Source organism: Petaurus breviceps, unplaced genomic scaffold (genome assembly GCF_028583685.1).
Source record: "Petaurus breviceps papuanus isolate PSGF00001 unplaced genomic scaffold, PetGlider_PUasm1.0 79, whole genome shotgun sequence".
NCBI lineage: Eukaryota > Metazoa > Chordata > Mammalia > Diprotodontia > Petauridae > Petaurus > Petaurus breviceps.
This window is the reverse complement of record NW_027186523.1, coordinates 5,645,584-5,666,578: the sequence shown is the minus strand read 5'-3', so window position 1 is coordinate 5,666,578 and position 20,995 is coordinate 5,645,584. Positions and strand designations below refer to the sequence as shown.

At 35.5% G+C, this 20,995-nt stretch overlaps 1 protein-coding gene across 3 annotated transcripts in view; it reads left to right on the top strand.

Moving 5' to 3' along the window:
- LOC138175799 (inositol 1,4,5-trisphosphate-gated calcium channel ITPR2) overlaps positions 1-20,995 on the top strand; it is a 529,022-nt gene that overhangs the window by 360,078 nt on the left and 147,949 nt on the right. For 2 of the 3 annotated variants that reach the window (XM_069106291.1, XM_069106293.1), the window contains exons 40-45: positions 2,727-2,910; positions 3,682-3,938; positions 4,977-5,177; positions 6,928-7,038; positions 18,128-18,223; positions 19,867-19,986. In XM_069106291.1, coding sequence (XP_068962392.1) covers positions 2,727-2,910; positions 3,682-3,938; positions 4,977-5,177; positions 6,928-7,038; positions 18,128-18,223; positions 19,867-19,986 — 969 coding nt within the window. The remainder of the gene's footprint in view (positions 1-2,726; positions 2,911-3,681; positions 3,939-4,976; positions 5,178-6,927; positions 7,039-18,127; positions 18,224-19,866; positions 19,987-20,995) is intronic. The other variant, XM_069106292.1, reaches the window with a different exon arrangement.

The window sequence follows — 20,995 nt, the reverse complement described above, 5'->3', positions numbered from 1 at the left end:
CCAATTAAGCATACATTTAATTTTACTTGATAAGAAGAGAGATATGGAAGTCAAGGACACTATTGATTTCAAACATAAGCTTGTTTATAAAATCTTACACGAAAGGATTGGAGGATTATGAGCATTGCCTCATAAAAGAAAGGGAAATAGTGGAGGATGAAACTAGTTTAAAGGAAACTTGGCAAGAGCCTAAGTATGAAAAGTCGTCTTGAGGGCATTTAAAGAAGCGACTAAGAGAAGATTGAAAAACATAAATGAAAGAAAAGAGTTGCAAGATTTTTCACCACCAAGTATAGGTACGTAACAGTTCTTGATATGTTTGTAGAAGAAATAGAAATGCTACTGAAGAGTCGGGGAAAATAACTGAACTAGACCAATTGTATAGAATGGAGATCTATGCTGTATGTGAGGCCATGTCAAGGTATTCCAAAGAGGGGAGGATACTAAGGACATGGAAAAAACAGGCATTACTGCCCCCAAAAGGTGACTGAGAAAACATCAGTTACTATGTATTATATACCTATTTACTTATTTTCCTATCTGTCTATCTGTCTGTCTATCTGTCCATCTATCTATCTATCTATCTATCTGTCTGTCTGTCTGTCTGTCTGTCTGTCTGTCTATCTATCTATGAGGGTTTTATGCTGCATTACATATACAACAGGGATGAGATGGCACACTATTTAATGGAGATAATATCACATTTGTAATTGGGTTTTTTCTTTTCCATCTATAGCAATCCCATGGATGAGCGTGTAGGTGTGTGTGACAGGGTGGGAGAAGTACATCTTAAATGGTCTCATTGATAAATACACCTACCAACTATACCTACAGCCTGCTGCTTGATTGATCATTACTTCTCTTACATTGTGTTCAAAAGAAATTAAGGAATTTGTTCTCCTATTTTCTTATAGGTTACTAAAAAAGTGCTGTTTTAAATTTATCCATTAGTTCCAAGTCTGTGCCCTTACTTATAAAAACCAGAAAAACTTTCCTAGGATCACAGATTTAGCTGTAAGTGACACCTAGCAGTCACTGATTTAGCCCTCATTTTACAGATAAAGAAACTGAAACTCAGGTTTGTGATTTGACCAAGGTTGTGTAATGAACAAAATTGATCTTGGGTTTCTTGTTATTCCTTCTTCCTTTCTGGCCCCCATCCCTCAGGTTTTTTCAGAGTCTCAAAGTAAAGGAGGTGGAAAAAAGCTGAATTGGTCTTGTAGCTAATTTTGTGTAGTTTGGGATGGGGCAGAAGTGATTTGTCCAGAAGGCTAATCCATTTCTTTTCAATTCAAGTCCTTTAACTTCCCTCCTTTATAACCTAGCTGCTTCCGGCTATTGGCTAAGCATACAACATTCCTTTTCTCCCCTATCTTTTGCTAGATGCTAAAACGTTTAGGGAAACATTAAATGATTGGATTAAATATTCTTGAATTTCTTCAATACTTCAATTATTTTTCTTATACAGTGTTTCAAAATTATATGCCTTATAAAGAGATTAACTAGAATCTATGCCACTGTTGACCATAAAGCAGAGTTAGGTTGGAAGTTCATTGGTTCCTACCTGTCAGTTTCTATAGGCTCTGTCTTTTCCTGGAAATATCTTCAGAGCCTGGGCCCTCCTTTCCCTGTAACTTCTGACTGCTGCTTTACACTTGGAAGATCCCTCTGCAAGTTTCCCCTACAAACATACCTTCTTCCATTGGTGAATTCCTCCTGAAGCCTCTGTGGAAGGGTCTAAACTGGCTCTCATTCACCTCTCAGCACTATTCCTGATTTCTGGACTTGAAAACTATTCCCCTGTTATGTTTTCTCTCTCTCTCTCTCTCTCTCTCTCTCTCTCTCTGTCTGTCTGTCTCTCTCTGTCTGTCTCTCTGTCTCTCTCTCTCTCTCTGTCTCTCTCTGTCTCTCTCGTCCCTTTTGTCTGGAATGTTGTCCTTGCTCTTTTTCTCTGGATGAATTTCTGTTCTTTCTTTATACTCCAATTCAGATGTTTTCTTCTCCATGAAGCTTTCTTTATTCTACCTGTCAGTAATGACCTTTTCCCTTCTTAGACTTCACATAGCATAAAAAAACAAACACCCCCAACCCTCTTTAGCTCACAGATCATGCATTATTGTGTGTTGTAGTTCTCTTTATATGTCCCTGTCCTTAAACTTTATGTTTCATGAGGGCAGGGACTGTTGTATCAAAAATTTATATCTCTACTAACACCAGACCTTTGAAAGAACCTTGAGAAAGAGGAATCATCTATACATATATCCCAGGGTTGGCTTGATAGTAAGGCTTCAGTGTGTAAATAAATACTTAACAAATTCTTTTTGGTTAAGGTAATGAGGAAAACATAATGATGCATTTTATAGGATGTGAATCATATTTATTGTATATAATTTTGTATGATACCCTTGACAATTTTTTAAATACAAATTTATGATTATAAATTAAAAAAAACAAGTGAAAAGAAAAACCTAAATACATGCTATTAGTAATAATATAATTACTTGAAATGTAATTGGATAGAAAGTAGATAGAAATATAATATATAATTAGCAACATAATTAGCAAGCAAATATTAAGATGTTGGTAATGTTTACACTGCCAAAAACATGTCACTTTGTAATACGATCATTGCCAATATCGGATATGTGTAGTTTTCTCAGCAATGCTTTTGTTATGAGAATAAACACTAAGTATTTCCCCTAAAGTTTATGTTCTTTTTCTGACAGTATTCTTCTTACCAGCAATTGAATGAGCAAAAAAAATCTGAAAAGTTTTTTAAAGTCTTATATGACCATATGAAGGCTGCCCAGAAAGAGATACGATCAACTGTGACGGTGAATACCATAGACTTAGGCAGCAAGAAGAAGGATGATGACAGTGATCTAATAGCATCTAGTCCAAGAATGAGAGGTAAAGATGAGTTTAGTAATGTGTATATTATAATAATATAATAGTGTGTGTGTGTGTATTGGGGGAATAGGAGAGGGAAATAATTGTATTTAAGGAAGGGGAGAGAGTGAGTTCATTTTAATAGACATACCTATTCATCATCCATATCTTGGTCATATCTTGAAAAACATACCACAATCAAGAATATTCATATTTGAATCATTATGTTCCTGAAATGCATACTTCAATTAATTCTATGTAGCTAAATTTGAGAAAATAAACCATTATTAGTGGATACTAGTGATAGGAACATTATGTAGCATATTAAAATATAAATAATATATGCCATATTTAAAATAATCATTTTAGTCAGTTCATATTTAAACATTCTCTTAATAAAAACGTGAAAGTCAGATTTTCTGGTTTTTAAGAACAGTGATTATAATTTCTATACTGTGCTAAAAAGGTTTTTATTTTTTGAGGTGATATGGAGGAAGGAAATGATATTAAAAACAAAAACAATTCATGTTTTGAAGTTTGCCACATTTTATTCTTCTGTATATTTTTATATATCTCTGCTAACATATATAATATGGGAATGTTGAGCCTTTTTCAACTTGGAGAACTAATAGTTTATGTTTATAATTTGTGTTCCATTTGAATTTCAATTGATTTTTGTTTTTGAAGAAGACAAGTACCATGATAATTTTCTTGTTTTTAACATGTTTTTCTCTTTTCAATATGTAAGGTGAAATTATCCCAGTAAGAATAAGAATATTATTTTGTTTTCAGTAAGAGATCCATCTTTGCATTTAAAAGAGGGAATGAAAGGGCAGTTAACAGAAGCATCTTCAGCAACATCCAAAGCATACTGTGTATATCGAAGAGAAATGGATCCAGAAATAGATCTCATGTGCACAGGAACAGATGCTGGAAATACAGATGAAAAGTGTGCTGATGAAGTAACAATGACCCCTACTATTGCAATTATGCAACCGATTCTAAGATTTCTTCAATTGCTTTGTGAGAATCACAACAGAGAACTACAGGTATGATGTCCTGTGATCTGAACCAATAAATAGATTATATTTTTCTTTTAAAATCTTATACTAGAATATCCAGTTTTGTTAATTTGAATATGAGTAAAAACTGGAAAGTGATCTAAATGTTCAAAGAACCCAATCCAGCTTGATTATGTTGAGAAAAGAGAAAAAACTTTCTTAATGAACCTGTATGAATTATTTCCCTTTAGATGGGAGTGAAGAGAAGGGATCTCAAAATAAAATTTTTTTGTGTGTGTTTTTTTGTTTTTTGCTTTTTGGATGACAATTGGGGTCAAATGACTTGCCCAAGGCCACATGGCTGGTTTTTGTGTTAAGTGTCTGAGGTCAGATTTGAACTCAAGACCTCCTGACTCCAGGGCCGGTGCTCTATTCACTGCGCCACCTATCCACCCCAAAATAAAAATGTTAAAAAATGAATAAGTAAAAACAGCTTTCCAGTAGTGCACTTCCTTTTTCTTTAACCTAGATTAGAACTAATTTGACCATAGATTACTTCAGGATTTTAAATATTTTGGCAGAATCCATAAATTCAAGATGAAGACAATCTGGAGGTAGTTAATACCCTGTGAAATTAAAAAAAAATGGACAAGAGAAATTTCAGAACAAAATAGATAAAACTAAACCTATTGTTTTCCTAATAAATGCTATGTAATCAACATGTCTGATAATAGATAATTTTTATTTAATATTTTAGAGGGAAAAATATTGCTAGTACTAAAATTTTCTCATGGAACCCACATCAAGCAGAACATTTCTGGGAAATTCTGACCTAGAAATGTCTCTTCCAAATTAAGTTCTTTTTAAATTTCAGAAATAGTGACTTTTAGAAATACTTATTCTAAGAGTATTTGTAACATTAAACAACATTTAAGGCAAGACTTTGTAGAAATCTAATATATTTAGATACTCCTGAATAGTTAACCACTTGATGCAGCTCTGCTATGTTGATGCTTTTTGAGATAAATAGATTATGGAGAAATGAAAATGAATGTGACCATGATTCTTGTATTACTTTGATTTCAGAACTTCTTGAGGAATCAAAACAACAAAACAAATTATAACCTTGTTTGTGAGACTCTTCAGTTCTTAGATTGCATTTGTGGAAGTACAACTGGAGGGCTGGGTCTGTTGGGGTTGTATATCAATGAGAGGAATGTATCTCTAGTCAACCAGACTCTGGAGAGTTTAACTGAATATTGCCAAGGACCATGCCATGAAAATCAGGTAACTAAGATTTTTGACTGACTTATGAACTAAAGAAGCATATTACTGAACAAAGCAGTTATTTGTGTACTTTTAAAAGTGATTTTTCTTTCTGTTGGCCTCATCAGACTTTCCCCCTTTCCTATCTGAACATGTAAATGCTCAATTATAGACAAATGAATCCTTTACCATATTATTTTTTAATTTGACCTTAAAGGAAAATTCCTATGAACCAGTGTCAGATAAAAATTAAATCCTTTGGAAGGAGCAAGGTTTCTTTATCTTTCTTTGCTTTTATTTTTTATGGTTCTTTCTCAAAAATTTGTCAAAAAAAGGTTGTCTTTGGCTCTTTGAATTAGACACTTTGAGTATCCTGCAGTGTTCCTCCAAGGCAAACTTTAGCCTTTCTTCCAAAATGACTGGCCCTGATTCAGGTCTCTAGTCAGATATGAAGTATTCACTGTAAGAGTACAGAAGGTACGCTCAAGGGAAGGAAAGAAAAGGTGATAGAATGATCTCATGATACCTGGACCTGTACCCAGAGACTTCAAGATTCACTTAAGCATTTTAGAGTTATAATAATGAATATAGAACTCTGATATGTGATCTTACACCAAAATGTCTTTAAAGACTTTTCATAGGTTTTTGTAAAAACATAAAAATTACAAGAGGAACTTCTAAGAGCAAACACTGATTTTTGAAATGGAACAATAAAAATAACTGGCCTTTTAACCTTGAGCACGTTACTTAACCCCAACTGCTTTAAAGAAATAGAACAATAAATGAAAAGGTTTTTATCATAAAAAAGAACCTGAACATAGCAATTACTATTGCATATAAACTGGGTAAAATCTTTATCAATGTTGGGTATATACAACTCCCAAAAGAAGTCTGGAGCTTTGCCTGGCATTTTCTCTAAGTTTAATTTACCCATATAGCTAATAACAAAAAAAAACAAAACAAAAAAAAAACAAAAGCAAAAACAAAACAAACAACCTGAAAAAACCCCCAACCCAAAACCACAAACAAAAAACTGCCAACTAAAAGGAAAAGCAAAAACCATAAGAGCACTATTTATTTTAAATTTAACAAAAACTTTATGGTGAGGAGATGCAGAATATAATGGATTCAGTCATATGGTAGGTCAGACCATGTGCATGGTCACATAGTCTCTCTCTCGATATAAAATGTTTAACATAGAGACAGCTATAATATCTATCATATCTTGAAGCTAAGTGCCACTGTCACATAGTCTATTTAAAATTGAATATTTCTGATGCTTAGGTTCCCAAAAATTCTGTGAAATAAAATTAATTCTATATAGTTTTAATATAGTAACTTAAAATATTTGTTGAGAGAATATTTTATCAGTTTTTCAGCTTTGAAATTCTATACAATTTACTTCAAAAATGGTGTCTGTAGAACATGGAGTAAAGTAGGGCTTTTGTATTTCATAAGGACTAGATCTGCAATTTCAATGGTGCAGAGAACTCACAAATCAGGAAATTCTCTCCACCACAGAAGGTGAATTTCTTCTCTGGAGTTTAAAATCTTAAGAGTTGCCCAGAGCATTGAAAAATAAAGTGACTTGCCCAGAGTACGTGCCAGTTATGTGTCAGAGGCAGAAATTGAACCCAGGTCTTCCTGGCTCATAGCCTTGCTTTTTATCTACTATACCACACTACCTCTTTAGAGATTCTGTATTATATGTTGCTTAGAGTATCACTATATTGAAAAGTGAATGTTATTTCTTAAACATTTCCTTTCCTAGACTTGTATTGCTACCCATGAGTCTAATGGCATTGATATCATCATTGCACTGATATTGAATGACATAAACCCTCTTGGAAAATATCGCATGGATTTGGTGCTTCAGCTAAAGGTATCTAAAACCTTATACTCAGTAAAGAAAGAAGGAATTCTAAATATAAATTATCATGGAAAGTTGAGGTCCACAAAAGCCATTTTCTGATAGATGAATGGTCAAAGGAAATTAACAATCAGTTCTCAAAAGAGAAATTACACAACATTACCATACAAAAAATTATTACAAATCACAAATAACAAGAGAGATACAAATTAAAATAACTCTGAACTTGCATCTCATCTAGCAAGTTGGTAAAGATAAGAGATATAAATCATTCACATTGAACAGAATGAGGGCAGACAATTACACTAAACTATTGGTAGAGCTGTGAATTGGTATATATGTTCTAAAAAAAACAACTTAGGATTATGCAAAAAAGGGGACTAAACTGTTCATATCCTATGATCTAGAGATTCCACTCTTGGTTTATACTTCTAGGAGGGGAAATATAGAAATATATTTCCTTTGTTACCATAGATACCAAATATAACAGGACTTTTTTGTTGTAGCAAAGAATAAGAAAAAAAGTGAGTGCTCATCTATCAGGGAATGGCTAAACAAGTTGGAGTATATGAATATAATGCAATATTATAGTGCTATGAGAATGATAAATATAATAAATATGGAGAAAATTGGAAGAATTGTAGGATCTGAGGTAGGGGGAAGGAAATAAAACTAGAAAAACAGCATACCAATACCACCACATAAATGAAAAAAGCAAAAATAATTTGAACACTGTCTAATTATAATTATCATACTTGGCCCCAGATGAGAGAGGAATAAATGTACCCCTCTCCTTTTGTTGGAGGGGTAGGGAGACTATGGGGGTAGGATGTTGCTCATGCTGTTGAATATAGTCACCATGTTAAATGATTTTGCTTAACTTTTTTCATTGTTGTTATAGGGAAAGTTTTACTAGTAGTGGGAGTGGGTGGCTAGGGAAATTGTTGAGGAGAATATATGCAGGAATGACTATGATGTTAAAATAAAAAACAGGAATAAATCTTTTTTTTAAAAAATAGGTGCTACACTTTTCATGTGTTGCAAAAAGTGAAGTATTAGTATATTTTCAGCTCCAAGATTGATGCAAATAATCAAGGTACAATATGTAAACTGCTGTTAGCATCAAGTAAAATTTGAAGCAATGTTTTTTTTTTTTTAAAGCAATTGGGGTTAAGTAACTTGCTCAAGGTTACACGGCCAGTTATTTCTGGATGTGGTGCTGAGTATCTGAGCCCGGATTTGATCCAGGTCATCCCGACACTGGAGCCAGTGCTCTTACTCGCTGAGCCACCTGGCCGCCCCTAAGCAATTGGGGTTAAGTAACTTGCTCAAGGTTACACGACCAGGTGTTTCTGGGTGGGTGCTAAGTGTCTGAGCCCGGGATTCGATCTCCAGGTCTTCTAAACACTGGAGCCGGTGCTCTTACTTGCTGTGCTACATGGCCGCCCTGTTTGAAGCAATGTTCATTTTGATGATGTTTTATTGAGGTTCATTCTAGAAGTCACTCTGTACTTCTCTATTCCCTCTGTTTTTATTTTCTTCATTTAATTAGGTAGAGAAGAGCAAGGCATCCAAACATTAACTGATTCTTTAATTTTTTTAACTTAGATTGTCAAGTCTAATATCAACTACATTATCATTAATTAGAATGTGTAAAAGTACTTTGTTTTAGTTTGATCACTCTCTACTTCCGATCGAATTGCTGTCTTCCATTTTAGATCACATTCATCCGAAATACCATTAGTAATTTTACACATTCACTTTTCAATGATGTCTTTAAAGCAAGTCATTAAAACACTTGCCAGCAGTAGGGTCGATCATGACTCAAGTAGAGTAAATAATATTTTTTCTTTATCTAAGTGTTGAGGCTATACAAATGAATGTGCACAAGAAGCCATGTATTCATATTTAGGAATTTATGTTTTAGATAAACAAAGTAAATTCCCAAAGGCCACGCCATGTAGACCAGGGATTGGGGAACCTGTGGCCTCAAGGCCACACATGGACTTCTAGGTCCTTAGTTGTGGCCTTTTGACTGAGTCCAAGTTTTACAGAATAAATTCTTTTATTAAGGTAATTTGTTCTATGAAGTTTGGATTCAGTCAAAGGGTGGCACTTGAGGACCTAGAGGGCCACATGTGGCTTAAGGCTGCAGTTTCCCCATCCCTAATATAGAATCTTTCATATGTAAAAATTTTTCTAACCCTCTAATAGGAAGTTTTTTCCATATAAAGAAGTAATGAATATAAAATAAGGTATACATACTTTAGGGCAACTAGTTGGCACAGAAAATTGAGTTTTGGACCTGGAGTTAGGAAGACTCATCTTCCTTAGTTCAAATTTGACTTCAGACACTTATTAGATATAGGACCCTGGGCAAGTTACTTAACTGTGTTGGCCTCAGTTTCCTCATCTGTAAAATGAGTTGTAGAAGGAAGTGGCAAACCATTCTGGTATCTTTGCCAGGGAAATCCCAAATGGAGTCAAGAAGAATCGGACAAAACTGAAAATGATTGATCATCAACAAAAATACACACTTTTGTAATTTAACTAGGGAGGTATTATTAGAAGAGTACCAGAGAGGCCAAGGTTTTAATACCATATCTGAGATCATGTAGAGGTCACTAACTTAATTTTACTTTGTAAAGTTCCTTCACCTTTCTTCTCTATCTGTAAAATGAGGGAATTTTAACAAACCTTTAAACTGTAATAGCTACCCACCTTTATTAGTAAGTAAGGTATGTATTGTGTAAGGAATAATGAACTTGCAATTAGAAGATTTGGTATTGTATTTTGACTTTGAGAAAAACATCTAACCTTCTTAGCCTTTGTTTCCTCTTGTGACAAATGAGAGGCTTAGGTTAAATGTTCTTTCCAACTTTAAATCAGTGGTCCTATGATTAGGGAATGGGTTGAAGTTGACTCACACAAAGATTTATCTCATATCCTTGGTTTGGTTAGCACCATGATTTAATTAATCGACAGCTTGTACTTATGCAATATGCAACTCAACTTAGGTTCCTAGTTGAAGCTTTACATTTCACTTTAAAATTAAGTGTATAAAGAAATCATGGACAGTGGTTTTTATAATTCCCCATCATATTATGTACTTCAATAGCTCCATTCCTTGAAGTATTTTAATTATCACAAGGTGAATAGAGAAAACATTGAACAATATACTTGACTACCTCATAGACCTGTGCTTAAATTAGTAATAGGCAACTTATCCACTAATGTTGACCACATCCTCTCTATGCCTAAGTAGATCTTTATGAGTTACTGTTACTGAAAAAGTTCATAATCTGATGATCTACTGTCTTACAGTAAACCTCTTTTAACTTTATGTCTGGTCCTTAGACTATATACATAACAGATGTAATCTATAGTTGGGATGATACTCAAAATGTTGACAACTTGTATTTTACTGGTAAAACTTGATAAACAAGAGTTGCCTTTATACCATGATGGGACCTTGCAGGAAAACTTTTGTGAAATATTGAAAAATATATCAGTTCAAAATGACATATAGGAGTATCTATGCTGAAAAAAAAATCAGTTTATATGCATATTTTTTTTCAGGAATATACTTATTATACAAAAGAGGTATACCTATAGTAGAAAGTTTTTAGACTGAATTTACAATTTATAAAATATAATTTTCCATATAATTAGAGTAAATACTTTTTAAACAGTTTTTAAGGTTATACACATTATATTTACTGAAACATAGAATTGTGAGACAAGAAGTGTTTAATACATGATTTCTATTTATAAATGTTTAGTGTTTCACAAGCAATCATAATAAAATACTCTAAAGTAATGGTGATGCCACATATTAAGATATCATTTCACCAGTGCACCCTGCCAAACCTCAGCGTTGGATCATCCTTGTCAACCCATCACAAAAATGACATTTTGCCTAATAATATTCACTTCTGAGATCTTTTATCCCTAGATAACTTAGTGCATCCTTACTGCCTATACTCGTGTTATAAGCACAATTTTATTATTTAAATATATGCCTCATCTTCATTAAAATTGTTTAACTTAATTTACTTAATTACAGTTTTTACTTAGTCTACTTAAAACTAGAAATGATTTTAATTTTAACTAGATGTAACATTGTTATAGTGAACAGAGTCCTGTGCCTGGAGTTAGGACAGCTTGGTTTAAAATCCTACCCCTAATAATTAATAGTTTAATGACCCTGGAGAAGTTACTTACTATCAATGTACCTCAAGTAACAATTTAAGATTATAGAGTGGTTGTCTTGGTGTAAAGTCCCCACTTTGGTAGTGCCCCCCTTTGGACAAAATCACAGATCCTTTGTATATTTGTGTAATATTTTAAAAAATATTTTATTTATTTATTTTTAGTTTTCAACATTCATTTCCATAAGATTTTGAGTTCCAAATTTTCTCCCCGTCTTTCCCCTACCCCCACCCCGAGATATCAAGCCTACTGAATATCCCTTCCCCCAATCTGCTCTCTCTTATATCCTCCCCCAATACCCCCCTAACTTTCTAGTAGGGCAGGATGGATTTCTCTACCCCAGTGCCTATATATCTTATTTCCCAGTTGCATATAGAAAAACAATTTTTTTAACATCTGTTTTTAAAACTTTGATTTTCAGATTCTTTCCCTTCTTCCCTCCCCACCCACTACCACTGGAAGACAAGCAATTCAATACAGGTTGTACATGTGTAGTTATGCAAAATGTTTCCATAGTAGTTATATTGTGAAAGACTAACTGTGTTTCCCTCCATCCTATCCTGCCCCCCACTTATTCTGTTTTCTCCTTTGACCCTGTCCCTTTTCAAAAGTGTTTGCTTCTAACTACCCTTGCCCCCAATCTGCCCTCCCTTCTATCATCCTCCCTCTTATCCCCTTCCCCCCTACTTTCCTGTAGGGTAAGATACCCACTTGAGTGTGTATGTTATTCCCTCCTTAAGCCAAATTCATTGAGAATAAGGTTGACCCGTTCCCTTTCATTTTTCATTGTAACAGTTTTTTTTTCTTGCCTCTTTTTTATGAGATAATTTACCTTATTCTATCTCTCCCTTTCTCCTTCTCCTATTATATTCCTCTATCACCTCTTAATTTTATTTTTTAAGATATCATCCCTTCCTGTTCAACTGATCCTGTGCCCTCTGTCTATGTATACATACAGATACACACACTCACATTTGCATTTATACACACATACACCCTCCTATACATACATATATATTCCCTTCAACTATCCTCAAACTGAGAAGAGTCTCATGAGTTACAATTATCATTTTTCCATGTAGGCATGTAAATAGTTCAACTTTAATAAATTCCTTATGATTTCTTTTTCCTGTTTACCTTCTCATGCTTCTCTTGTATTTGAAAGTCAAATTTTCTATTCAGGTCTGTTTCTTTCAACAAGAATACTTGAAAGTCCTCTATTTCATTGAATAACCATATTTTCCCCTAAAGCATTATACTCAGTTTGGCTGGGTAGGTGATTCTTGGTTTTAATCCTAGCTCCTGTGACCTCCGGAATATCATATTCCAAGCCCTTTGATCCCTTAATGTTGAAGCTGCTATATCTTGTGTTATCCTGATTGTGTTTCCACAATTCTCAAATTGTTTTTTTCCGGACAGCTTGTAATATTTTCTCCTTGACTTGGGAACTCAGGAATTTGGCTATATATAGGAGTTTTCTTTTTGGGATCTTTTCAAAGAGGCAATTGATGAATTCTTTCAATTTCTATTTTACCCTTTGGTTCTAGAGTATCAGGGCAATTTTGCCTGAGAATTTCTTGAATGATGATTTCTAGGCTCTTTTTTTTTTTTTATCATGGCTTTCAGGTAGTCCAATAATTTTTAAATTATCTCTCCTGGATCTATTTTCCAGGTCAGTGGTTTTTCCAATGAGATATTTCACATTGCCTTCTATTTTTTTCATTTGTTTGAGTGTGTTTTATAGCATCTTGGTTTCTCATAAAGTCATTTGCTTCCATTTGCTCCAGTCTAATTTTGGAAGAATTATTCTCTTCATTGACTTTTCAAAATTCCTTTTCCATCTGGTCAGTTCAGCTTTTTAAGGCATTCTTCTCCTCATTGGCTTTTTGGACCTCTTTTGCCATTTGAGTTAGTCTATTTTTTAAGATGTTATTTTCTTCAGTATTTTTGGGGGTCTCCTTTAGCAGGCTGTTGACTCACTTTTCATTATTTTCTTGCATCATTCTCATTTCTCTCTAATTTTTCCTCCACTTCAAAGAGTTCATATTTTTCTTGGAAGCTTTTGATGCAGGAGTTTTGACATTGTTACCTTTTTCTGGTTCCATATTTTGACCCTTTTTGTCCTCCAAAAAGAATTCTTTGGTCTGATTGTGCTTCTTCTGCTTGCTCATCTTGCCAGCCAATTACTTGACTTTTGAGCTCTTTGCCATGGTAGACCTCTGTTTCCAGAGTTGAGAGAGATGTGTCCCAAATTTCTGAGGTTTTCACAAATGTTGTCAGAGCTATTAGGAGTGTGCCTTCTCTACAGCCCCTACAAGCTCTGCCACACTGGTCACACACCCCAGGACCACCACCCAAGACTGCAACCCAGATCCAAGCAGGTTAGAGCAAGAGTGATTACCCTCTAAATGGTCACTTGGGCCCCCTACAATTTGCAGGCCAGGAGCTCTGGAGGCAGCCAGGCTTCAGCAGCTGCAGCTGCCAGGCCTCTGCCACCTCTCACCCTGGGAGCAGGGGCCAGACCACACTCTTCTCATCCCAGTTCCAACAAAGTTCCCTACTGACCTTTTACTTTCTCTTTGGCTTTTACGGGTTGAGAAGTCTGGAAACTGCCACAGCTGTTGGTGATTCACTCTCCTGAAGTGTGCCCAGGCCTCTCTGTGTCTCTAGTCCTTTTTTCTGCCTTTCTAGTCCTGATTGGAGCCGCCCTGGGTCTGGGCCCGGGAGGCTCATGGGGACTGTGTTCAGTTCCCAGTTTGGTGCGATAGACCTTTCCTGTTGGTCTGCCAGTCTGCCTTCAGCAGGAGATTTGTTTCTCTCTGTCACTTTGTGGGTTTTGTAGCTCTAAAATTTGTTTCATTTTTTTTTTTAGGAGAGAAGGTAGGGCAATTGGGGTTAAGTGACTTGCCCAAGGTCACATGGCTAGTTTTTTTTGTGTATTAAGTGTCTGAGGCTGGATTTGAACTCAGGTCCTCCTGACTCCAAGGCCAGTGCTCTATTCATTGTGCCACTTAGCCGCCCCCTCTAAAATTTGTTTAGAATAATATTTTATAGGTATTGGCGGTGGTTGGAGTAAGAGCTGTTGCAGCAAGCACCCCAGCATCTCCAGGGTGGCTGTCAACACAGGTTCTTAGATCTGCATTTCTAAAGGAAAGCAACTCAAAATGGGTTAACAAGCTTACTTTAATCAATGAAACATCAGTCAAACATATATCATTTACCTAGTTCAGGGGAAAAAGGTCAGCACCCCAACTTCAGAGTATACAGACAGAAGTTGCAAGACAGAGAAACAGATCAAGCAGACAGGCTTCCAAACTGTCCAACCATTACATTCATACCAAATCACAGTTACCAGAGAGGGAAGCATCAACATCTGCGTTTTCAAAGCTGGGGGGCTCTCAACAGCTTCCCAGAGTCTCATCTGGTCAAATAACACAACATTTCCCAAAGTGAGCCATAAAGCAAAGCCTCACATCAGGGATTATATAGCCTTCTCCTGGGTCAGAGAATGTAACCTCTTGACCCACTGCTCGATCACACAGCATCAAGGTGTGGGCATTTCTGAAAACCAAGCCTCCTGCCACAGGCTCCATGTGACCACATTCAGCCTATTAAGGGGCAGAGTATATTTTCAAATCAAGGAAGGTTCTCAGAGTCTCTTAAGCCTATCAAAGGGCCTAGGGGCAGGGAAGATCTTTAAATTTGCATTTCCATTACAAGAGCTCAGCCAAGTTCCTGCTTTTACTCCAGCATCTTGGATCCACCCTATTTGTGTAATATTTAAAAATTGATATTTGAAATAATTTCTAAGTCCTTCTGATTTTGAGTGTGGTTCTGGTCCTTCTCCATGCTGCCTTTTTATGGAGGACAGTTAGCTTCAGTCTTTTCCATGCCACGTCCTACACCTTTAGAGACTGAACAGCTTGCCATTGGTCACAAGGAATTTGCATAGACTAGCACAAATCTATCCCCTCCGCTCCAGAATTAACTCAAACACATGAATTCTTCCTGATAATTTATTGTTCCTATTCTTATTTTCATTAACATTGTATCATCTAGCATAAGACAGTGAGCAATACTTAGACACAGAAATGATGCTGAATGTATGTAGTATGTTAAAATGAAGCAGTTTTAAGTAAAAACTCCTTTACAGTTCAGGGATGTGGGGATGGTTAGCAGAAGAGAAATTTGCATAATATAAAATTGACTAGCCATTTTTTATACCTTTAAAATGGTTATAGTTATTTATAGAGACAGTTTAAAGGCAATTTAAATTTATTTCTATCATCTTCCAATCATATTTGTGCATAGGATAGAATGTTTACATTACTTATAGGTCTTTTATAGGAATGTCATTTTAGAGGAATGTTTTGCTCAACCTGTCTTTATTTGCAATTTTAATATTGTATAAAAAGGTGACTTCCTACCTCCCTGAAATATTAAAATATTTGACTTCTCTTTATTGCATTAGAGTTCTCTATAAATATAAGCTTTTTGATGACAGTGGTGTGAACTAGGTACTTTTGTACTCGGGAGATGTCCCAGGTGGCACTTGTGATGTTAAAATATCAGTCCATACTAGGCTTTTTTTTTTTTTTTTGCCTTTTTGGAGGGCAATTGGGGTTAAGTAACTTGCCCAAGGTTACACGGCTAGTTTTGTGTGTGTGTGTGTGTGTGTGTGTGTGGGTGTGTGGGTGTGTGGGTGTTAAGTGTCTGAGGTTGGAACTGAACTCGGGTCCTGACTATGGGGCCGGTGCTTTACTCACTGTGCCACCTAGCTGCCCCCTTCATACTAGTCTTTTAGCCCTTTTTTCTGCTGTTGCAGAAAAACAGACTATCAATCAAGTGGTGAGGGAATATAATATTGGATTTGTCCACCTAGAATCATTACATGTATATCATCAGTCAAGTTTTATCAGAAAGTATCTTAATATGTGCATGTGCAAGTTTTCCCAAAGTCTGCTTTCCTCTCACTACTCACCAGAGGGTGCTGGCTGCAAGTCCTATGCCCTCTCCTCCTGTGGATATAGTTTGGTTGTTTTAATTGCTTTTGCTAGCTGGGTTCAACATTTTGCTTAAGGAAAAAGGAATGAAATGTTATTCTGAAATATGAGAACTAAGAGATTTCTGTATGACTCTGCATTGACCAGTCTCATTCATAAGACAAAGGTGATTAACTTCTTAGTGGCTATGTGGTTTATTTTTTTTAATTTTTTTTTTTAAAGCAGTTGGGGTTAAGTAACTTGCTCAAGGTTACACAGCCAGTTATTATTTCTGGGTGTGGTGCTGAGTATCTGAGCCCGGATTTGATCCAGTGTCATCCCGACACTGGAGCCGGTGCTCTTACTCGCTGAGCCACCTGGCCGCCCCTAAGCAATTGGGGTTAAGTAACTTGCTCAAGGTTACACGGCCAGGTGTTTCTGGGTGGGTGCTAAGTGTCTGAGCCCGGGATTCGATCTCCAGGTCTTCTCAACACTGGAGCCGGTGCTCTTACTCGCTGTGCTACCTGGCCGCCCCATGGCTATGTGGTTTATTAAAGAACACAGCAAAGTAAATAAATTCAAAGGAATTCTTGCATAACAAAATTGAAGAAATTTTTTTTTTGCCCACTCATATTTTTCCTCCTCCAACTTTTTCTGTGTAATTAAAGGATTAGGAGAAGGAGTTGCTGGTTTATGCAGTACTAGCTGCTTCTCTACAATCCAGTCAGAAAAGAAGAGGAAAAATCTAAGGTGGTTTGGATTGGCCTTTCAGCTGATGTCACTATCAGCTGAAGTTTTACAGCTGTTGGCAGTCAGGTTTCTTTTGTTACACTGAGAACAGTGGTCTGTCTTGTCATGGAAACATTGGGTTCTGCACTGCCTCCCAGACAATACAGTTTTCCAGGATCTGTTCCATCATATCTTTTGATATTTCCTACTTGGGACATGGCCACAGTAGATGCCGCACTAAGTAATAAACAGGGAACAAAAAGTGACCATCAATGGCTACCTGGCAGCGTGGAAAGAAAGGCATACAAGATGGGAATAAAAAAGGAAATTTGAGGGGGGGATTTAGGGAAATGTATGATGACACATTTTTTGCCATTTTCCTTAATTTCCTAATGATTTCTTTCTCCCAGTCAGTTTCCAGTGAACTGTGAATACCTGCTACATTCTGAAATTTCCAACTAGAAGGTTTGATTCATAAGACATCCATAAACAAATAAGTAAAATTCAAAAAAATATGTAAGGGATATTTCAATGCCTGATTAGGCAAACTAATTGCCTAACTATTTAACTGAAGTGCCAAAATTATTTAATATCTGCGACAACTCCTTGAGATAAGCATCATGTTAACAATCATGATTAATTTTATTTTCTACTCCATGAGTTCAGGATGATTTAGAATACTAATGAATATAACATATACATATTATATGCATATATGTACACACATATGTATATACATAAATGTATATATAATTATAGTTAACATTTTTAAAAGACCACTTTATATATCTTCTCCATAAAACTCTTTATAATTACCTAATAATTTTATTGTCATAATAAAAAGGAGTCACAAAAGCTACTACTTAGAAAATAACATTGTAAAAGAAAGTGTATTTCATTTGTAGAATTATAGAAAGCCAATTTTGTATTTGAATCACATTTTTTCAGTATTTAAAATATCTCTTATAATGTTTCCCAGTTTGTTACTTTTACTTTATATTGCCATTAATGTGAAAATTGCTATTTAAAAATGCAAGTAAGACAAAAGAAATGAGCAGTTTAAAGTTCTTTCAGATAAAAAATATTGCTCCTCACAGTCTCAATTAAAACAGTTGCAGAGAATCATTAATCCATGAAATAGTTTTAAAATTTAAAATTCACTTGGTCTGTATCTCTAGAACAATGCCTCTAAGCTTTTGCTGGCGATTATGGAAAGCAGACATGACAGTGAGAATGCTGAGAGGATTCTTTTTAACATGAGACCAAGGGAACTGGTAAGAAAACTTTTGAACATCCATGATAATCTTGATTGAGATAAAAGGAATGGCTTTAAAAACAGATAAAAGGTTTTGGAAGGACTGTTTACTTAACAATAGTGCTGTTGTTCAATTCTGTATCATGTCAAGAGAGTACTAATTCATGCAAAACACTTTAAAGGCATGAGCATTCATGATTTCAGCCTCTATAACTTCATTATTTTTATTTATTTTTATGCTTTTCTATAATAGTTTTCTAACTAAATCATCAAATGCTGCTTATCTGTTTTCTAATTCTTTTTGGTGAAAAAAAATTTCTACTTGAATTTGATATTAGCGTTTGTGAGAGTATCAGAAATATTTGCACGCAGATATATTGCATTTGCATCATCGTTGTGAAAAAATGAAAAGAGTAGTAACATTTCAGTAGTTAAACATTATGAGATTCTTGGCTAGAAGGAGAATTAAAGTACATCATTAGGGCAGCCTAGTTCTTGAAACTCATTTCAGTATGTCTCAAATCCTGGCATATGTTACTATACCAGAAAATCATCCAACAATGATTGTGTTTTGTCTTTGGGGAATTCATCTACCTAAATACAGATAGGCTTATTAAGCAGTCACAGGAATTTGTGAAAACTTTCTACTAAGACATGGAAGAGTTAACTATATGTGTCATTGAGGAGTTGAAGGTATTTCTACTGATAAAATGACAGCTCTTTTGAAAAAGTATTAGAGATATTTGTGTACAAGTTATCTTTTCCTACTAGATTATATACGCCTTGAGGGCAGATTGTCTCATTTCATCTTTGCTGTATTTCCATTTTCTAGAGCAATGCCTTGCACTTCATAGGTACTTAATAAATATTTGTTGAATGGAGCTCAACTAATTTAGAGGTATCCTGAGATGATTATATAGGTCATGTGGCCTACTTGTTATCCCTTGACTTTTTGCTGCTAAAAGAAAATCTCTTCTCAGAACCACTAAAAGAGAGTAATTCTAGCTCGTATATTAAATGGACTTCATGCATGACAAATGTTATTGTAAATAATTCAAATTTAGTGGCACCAAGTGTCTTAAATACCATTTGGAATAGTACTTAGTTTCCAGGTTAAGCCTGGAATCAGGAAGACTTGAGTTTCATACTTACTAACTGTGTGACCTTGGACAAGTCACTTAACCTCTGCCACAGTTTCCTCAATGCAAAAAAGGAATAATAATATCACCTACATTGCTTTGTTGTTGTGAACATCAAATGATATAGTATTTATAAAAAGTACTTAGCACACTGCTTGGCACATAGTAGGTGCTATATAAATACTTATTCCATTTTCCTCTAAAATATTTGGTTCTATGTACAGTCAATTAGAACCTTCTGCTAACAAAACTAGATATGAGCAATAGCCATGCTATTTCCTTACACCATGACTACTTCTCTACAGGTTAAAAATGGCTTTTAGTAGTTGAAGTGTGCAGATAGAGTTGTGGCTTGTTTTTGCATCACTCATCAAGTCAAGTCAACATACGTTATTAAGCATTTACTTTGTGCCAAGAATTGGTACCTCAAGATTTGGAATCACTCTTTGTAAACAGTTTAAAATAAATTTCATTTTATGTTACTATCCAGTATATTTATTCACAATATTGACTTCCTTGAAAGGTGGATGTCATGAAGAATGCCTATAACCAGGGTTTAGAATGTGACCATGAAGATGATCGTGGAGATGATGGCATTTCACCAAAAGATGTTGGACATAATATCTATATTCTGGCCCATCAGGTAACTTTTTTCTTTTGATTTCTTTGATAGTTAATAAAAGTCAGTATTCAAAAGATGTTGCAAAAGCAAAAATGACATGCCATAGCAACAGATTGTATTTGGAAGGTGAGAGATACTAAGAAGTCAAGGATGACACCCAAGCTGGGAACCTGAGGGACTGGGAGATTGCCATTACCCTCTACAGTAATAGGGAAAGTAAGTGGGGAAGATTTATGGGGAGAGGTAAAGTACAACTTTGGACATGTTGAGTTTAAGATGTCTACTAGATATCTAGTTTGAGATCTCTAAAAGGCAGGTGAAGATGCAAGATTGTAGGTCAGCAGAGAGGTTAGGGTGAGACTGTTAGATTTAAGCAGCATCAGCATAGAGAAAGCAGTTAAATCCATGGAAGATGATGAGATCACCAAGTGAAGTGGTATAGAGGGAGAAGAGAAGAGGTCCTAGGACAAAACCTTGTGGAACACTTATGGTTAGAGGTTGTGATCTAGGTTAGGATCCAGCAAAGGATATTAAGAAGGAACAGTCAGGTAAGAAGAAAAAGAAACAGGGGAGAGTGGTGTCCTTAAAACCTAGAGAGCATCCAGGAGAAGAAAGTGATTAACAGTGCCAAAGCTTGCAGAGAGGCCAAGGAGAATGAGGATTGAGAAAAGGATGTTGGATTTGCCAACAAATAAATCTTTGGTAACTTTGGGGACAGCAGTTTTGGTAGAACAAAGAGCTCAGAAGCTAGATGGCAAAGGCTTATGAAGAGAGTAAGGGGAGAGAAAATGAAACAACCTATTGTAGATGGACTTTTCAAGAGGTTAGCCACAAATGGCAGAAGTGATAAAAGATGAGAGTTATTGGGGGTGGAAGGATCAAGTGAGAGTTTTTTGAAAATAGAAGTGACATAGGCATGTTAGTAGGCAGTAGTGAATGAACAAGTAGGCAGAGATCGAAAAGAAGTGAAAGAGTTGGGATGACAGAGCGGACAATCTGGTGGAGGAGATTATGGATGTAGGAGAGGATT